Source organism: Schistocerca americana, chromosome 8 (assembly GCF_021461395.2).
Source record: "Schistocerca americana isolate TAMUIC-IGC-003095 chromosome 8, iqSchAmer2.1, whole genome shotgun sequence".
Classification (NCBI taxonomy): Eukaryota; Metazoa; Arthropoda; class Insecta; order Orthoptera; family Acrididae; genus Schistocerca; species Schistocerca americana.
In genome coordinates this window covers 365,787,033-365,793,032 of record NC_060126.1, presented here as the reverse complement: position 1 = coordinate 365,793,032, position 6,000 = coordinate 365,787,033, and the positions used below count along the sequence as shown (strand labels likewise).

Here is a 6,000-nt window from a genome sequence, read left to right as displayed (position 1 = left end):
TTTCGAGATACTAGGTCACATGCTCTGCGTAATAATAATCCGCCCTTTGTTAAAGTTGCTTATCTCATTGGATTTCCCTACTTGCAGCCCATATCTTCGCTAGGGTGATTCTCTATCCGTGTCTGCTCCTTTTGTTACCGCGTCACGTGCCCGCAACGCCACCAAGCGACAGTGGTCGTAAGGTTTTGGGTGACCCGTGTCTTCTTCTGTTTGAGTTCAGTAGAAGCAGCAGCGGAGAAGCCAGAAACGTTTGTGGCATGTGTGAGGATAATGCCATTGGATAGAGCATAGCAAGAAAATGGTTTTCTCGATTCGAGGACGATCATTTTTACATTAATGTCTCTCCACCGTTGTGCGACATTTGCGCGCATTATGGAGGGTTCAAAAATCGGGTGTATGGGTATCGAAAGCTGTAAGACAAAATCAAAAAAACCAGAGGGTGGCCATATGAGCGTCTTTCCTTGCTCGTCATCCACTGGTTCGTGAACAACACTGACCATTCCTACCCCGTATCGTTACTGGTGACGAGAAATCGTGCCTTCATGCTAAAATAAGAAAAAGAAAGGAATTATTGGGCGAAACAAAGCAGCAACTCCTCCTACAAAGAACTGCGCGCGTCTACAAAAGATAATGTTACGCATTTGGTGGAACACCGATGGTGTGATATACTACTAATTGCTTCCCCGACGTGTAAACATCACTGCTGACATTTATTGTCAACAGCTGAGACGTCTTGCAGCCGTAATCTAAGGACGACGACCATGGAGATTGCTTGAAGTGATGCTACTCCATGATAATGCACGTTCGCATTCTGCTAGACTGACAAAAAACACTATGCAGGACTTGGATTGGAAGTCACTCCGCATCCACCTTATTCATTTGTATTTGCGTCGTTAGATTTTCACCTTCTCCGCCCTCTATCGAGCAACCTTCAAACAACTTCTTTTCCGGATGAAAATGCCATCCGAACATTCCTCGACGAGTTCTTCGCCTCAAAATCACGTGATTTCTACAGTTGCGAAATTGAAAATTTACCTCAGCGTTGGCAGACAGCGGTAAAGAGTGAAGGAGAATGTATTATTGATGACTAAAGTCTTCGTTATGTGTCTCTGTTGTGTTTATTAAGCTTTCGGGAAAACGCTACGTACTTATGCATTGAAACGTCCCCTTAAAAAAAATTATACATGACTGTGATTAAACTGACACACAATATTTTTAGCGCAACGCAATCTGACATTCAAAAATCCCTACAAAAGAATTGCCCTGACTAACATTAACCTATACCTTTCACAAATCACTTACCTCACAAAAATCTTCGTTACTCAAGCTACTGTAATACAGCGAGCGCCACTACTGGCAGCTAAATAAAAGATTCAAATTACTGAAGGCACTAACTACTGATAGGCATAGTTAGCAAATGAAAGGTTCTGATAGAGAACAAACAATGTATTCACCTTAATAGTGTTCAAAAGTCATAATATATATAGCAGTTCATGACATCCAGTCTTACAAATTTCAAAACTCCGCCATTTCTCTCCCCACATCCACCACTGCTGGCGGCTCACCTCCAACTGCGCAACGCTACGCGCTGTTAACAGCCAACTGCCCAACACTACAATGGCAAATTCCAACAATGCCACCCAGCCACAGACTGCACACAGCACAGCCAGTGATTTTCATACAGAGCGCTACGTGGCGTTACCATTAAAGAAACCTAAACAGCCTACTTACAGCATCAAGGCAGTAACTTGCATTTTTTTCTTTTTACTTGATATTATTAACGGTATACACTTGCATAAATTCTGTTATTTGAGTTTATTTTTTCGTATGAATTTTTTATTCGATCTACCAGTTCATATTCTTCAAGAACATTGGGCATTCGAGATACGTAAGTGAATGGAACATTTCTTGATCTGGCATGTTAAGTGGAGTCAACAGCAATTGAGCTTAGTTTAAGCTACGTTATGCAGTGATGACCGACAAAGCAAATTATCACCTTGATCTACGGAATAATATGCAGGTCTTTTGGACCAATTGGGTAGAAAAGTAAGGAGAAGAGCTCTGTTTTGTACGATCAATCTGCCATCTACAGCAGCCATAAATGGTCTTTGGTAATGGGAACATTAATTTCAAATTGATGGAACCAACGAAGAGCTGTTAATAGTCGACGACAAACATTTTTAGACAATGCATCACTGCACTGGTTTGATGCCAGTCTTTCCTTTGCAGAGTTCGCGCCTCTGCATAGGTACTGCAACCCACGTCTATTTCAATCTTACTACTGTAGCCAGGCCTTGGTTTCCCTATATAATTTTTACCCATCACAATTAATTCTAGTACCAAGTTTGAGAGTCCTTGACATCTGTATCCTATCAACCGATTCCTTCTTTCAATCAGGTCCTGCCATAAATTCGTTTTCTCGTCAATCCAACACAGTACATCGTCAACAGTTAAGCGGTCTCTCTGTTTTGCAGCGTTCTCCTGTGGCACCATATTCCAAAAGTTTCTGTTCTCCTCTTATCTGGAATATTTGGCGTCAACGTTCCTCTTCAGTCAAGAATACGCTGCAGGAAAATACTTTCAGAAAAGACTTTCTAAGGCTAAAATATGTATTCAATGTCAATAAAACAATTCTCTTTTTCAGGAACGCTTTCCTTGCCAGTGCCAGACTACGCTATGTATGCTCTTTACTTCTACTAGTATTCGTTATTTTGCTCCGTAGGTAGTAAAACTTCTGCTTACAGTGTGGTATTTTCTGATCAGATTCCCTTAGCTTCACCTGGTTTGAAAGGGGAACTGTCTTATTTGCCGTCACGACTTTCAGGTAGTTTTGGTCGTAGTTGTGAATGAAGCTGCGAAATTGATATACGTACTCAATCTGTGTAGTTTCGGTATAATCATGTTCTTTGTAAATCTGTTCTTGGGATCACAGATGTTGGTCAGAGAGATTACTTCTTTTGAAGAGAGTAGCAGGCAGTGGGTATAAATCATTTCGGCTGCGTACTTCGTTTGAAAACGATGGAAGCTGGTCCACCATGTAGCGGAGGCAGCATTTTTCAAAAAGGATTCAGTAATAGCATGTTTTGAGAAAAAAATTTGAGAAAATGAGATGATATGAATGCAAGAATGACAAAGCCAAGTTTTAACCCAGTCAAATTTATATTTGTAACTGCATAGTTTCTTATTGTTATAACACTGGGTATGGTTAAAGTTTACTGTGAAAATTTTATAGTGAAGCACACGGTTGAAATAAGTGTCAAGGAAGGCAATTGTACACAACAGAGCTATTAAAAGTATTTTGTTACTTTGGGTGTGAGGAACTTATGAAAAGATGTATTGTCGTTAGGCTTAACGAAGTGTAGCTTAATTTAGTGTCTTGTTCTTATTTATCAGTGATTAATATTAGTTCCCGATTTTCATTTACTTTCATGTCTGTTTTAGCATACTCGCACTGCACTTCGCGAGTTGTGTACTGAGAATCATTTTGTGAAAATTGGTAAGATACTTCTTGATTTTCACATCGCAGGTATCAGTACGATAAATGAAATTTGGTTTCTGACAGTCTCATCATTATGTTAATAGTAACAGGTTGCAGAACAAACGAGGGGTTCGTGCGCACGGGTATCTTATCCCAATAAATATAATTACCATCAAACCTCATGTCCAATGTAAGTCAGTATCAGTTCTGAGGCTTACTGGTATTACTTTGCCATCAGTGTTAAGGGTTGCGTGTAAGAGGATGATTTCTGAATGGACAGATGAACATATGTACAGTACTGTATGTGTTCACCAGCAATTTATTCTTGTGCAGCCAGGAGAGGAGTCCTTCATAGCCCAGCACTACTTTTTATTTTGCTGTCAGAGACAGCAAAGGACATAGAATATCTGTTGAAAGGAATGGTTGGTGCCATCAGCATAGGTTGTGAGATAAACATAAAAAAGTAAAACAAGGGTAATGGAATTAAGTCAGGTCATACTCTGAAAGTTAGGTCAGGAAATTAGACATTTAAGGTGTTATATGTGTCTTGGTATTTGGGGAACTGAATGACTGACTGGCAATGGCAAGAAAAGAGTTTCAGAAAATGTTAAATTTTTATCATCTAATATGAATTATAATGTTAGGAGGACTCTTCCTAGGTCCAGAGTGTTGCCTGATACGGAAGTGACGCATGGACGGTAAACAGCTCACACAATAAGAGAACTGAAGTTTTTTAGATGTGAAGCTACAGAAGAGTGCTAAAGATTAGGTGAACAGATCACATTACTAATGATGTGGCACTGAATCGAATCGAGGAGAAAAGAAATTTATGGCAGAAGCTGACTAAAAATGGTGATCGGTTGATAGGACACATCTTGAGTCATCAATAAATTGCCAGTTCCGTAATAAACGGTAGGGGTAAAAGTTGTAGAGAGAGGAAAAGGGTTCACTACAAGTAAGTAAGTCTAAATGGGTTTGAATAACCACGCAAAGCGGAATAAGTTTGTACAGGACAGACTAGTGCGTAGACTTGCATCAAAATAAACTTCGAAATGAAGACAACAACAACAACAGCAACAACAACAACAGAACAAAGATAAAATTGCTCATGAATGTGGAGAAACTGTTTCCCAAATTTTCATCTCCGATCTTCATTGCGCTTCACTTACCTAGTGCCTTCGTTTAAGCAGTCTGTGGTGGTGCTCTCGATCGTAACAGCTGGATGTTCAATGTTAATGTCGCTATCGTTTCCACTATGTTTTTTCAACTATTTAAAATGTGATTTTGTTCATGAACGTTCAGAAGGATTCTAAGAAGACGGGTAATCTCACAACTTTGTACTCTCGGGCAAGGAGAGTATCACATTCATGTAGATGTTATATTCGAGCAACTGACCACTTGGCGATAGATATTTTCAGTTTTCGTCACTGCTTAGGAGCAATTAAAAACCTGAGAAATTCCACATGGAATTTGAGTCCCTGAATGTGCATATGTGAAGTTCCTTGCGTAACTCCTAAAATCTAAGAAAGTTTTTGTACTGAAACACACGAGATATAATGAGATATAGTTCACAATTCAATTTTCATCACAGTTAGATATTCTACCTTTTAGTTCGAAACGATCAGTCATGTTGCAATATGTTCGCTTATAGAGAGGTCTGTGAATCTACAAGTGTTGTACCGTTCTGGTTCATCTGAGACATTACCATCTTATAAGCGGGAATACTGTGAACACTGTATTGGGCTGTTTGACAGGAACTGTGCGTTGTCACTGCGAAAAGGAGTTAGTGGTGCTTACCTGCTGTTTTCCTAGTAGCCTGCGACTCCATAATGAACGCAAGAACTTTGTTAAGAACTCTGTGCATTTCTTAATCATTTATATCACATTTACTTTGACATCTGGTACATTTAATAAGTCGTTAGCGCAGCAAAATTAAGGTAGCGAGGTCATCAGGAGTATGTTTAATGCAAGCTGGAGAGAACAGTGCTACCAACTTCTTTGAGCGGTGTACAGAGAGACAGATAACTAAGAGCTCGTACGTATCGCAAGTGTTTACGGTTGGCGTCCAGTCTTCCTGAGGGCAGCATTGCGCATGCTTGAAATTTTGATGCCTCGTTTACCACGCTACTAGCAGCGAATGTGTTCGCTTTCACCGTGTCTGTGCTGTGCATTTAAGAATTCATGGCGGGCACTTTATACTTAATGGGCATGGAAACAAACATGTCAGCGATTCTGCCACCGGCGCTCAAGCAGAGAGGATGGCAAAAGCCAAGGACCTTCCTGATCCGGTGCGTACAGTAACTGTTACTTTTCTGTTTCTCAAGTACTTTTTCTTAACAAGTCCTTTACAACATCCGTTATGTTTTTTGATTTTTCAAAAGTTAATACAAGGGTTCCTCAGTAGAATATCTTCCGTTGTGGTTTCCTTCTTTTTCTTTACATAGTTCATTTAATGCACAATTCATCACAAACTGTTTCCTATTTCTTATTCCGCTATATCTGCCGACTGGCGTATATCATTA

General features: G+C 39.9%; 1 protein-coding gene across 1 annotated transcript in view; it reads left to right on the top strand.

Annotated features, from left to right (window-relative positions):
- Nucleotides 1–5,722: 5,722 nt before the first annotated feature.
- LOC124545853 (odorant receptor Or2-like) overlaps nucleotides 5,723–6,000 on the top strand; it is a 167,025-nt gene continuing 166,747 nt past the window's right edge. The window contains exon 1 of the mRNA XM_047124811.1: nucleotides 5,723–5,766. Coding sequence (XP_046980767.1) covers nucleotides 5,737–5,766 — 30 coding nt within the window. The 5' untranslated portion in view covers nucleotides 5,723–5,736. The remainder of the gene's footprint in view (nucleotides 5,767–6,000) is intronic.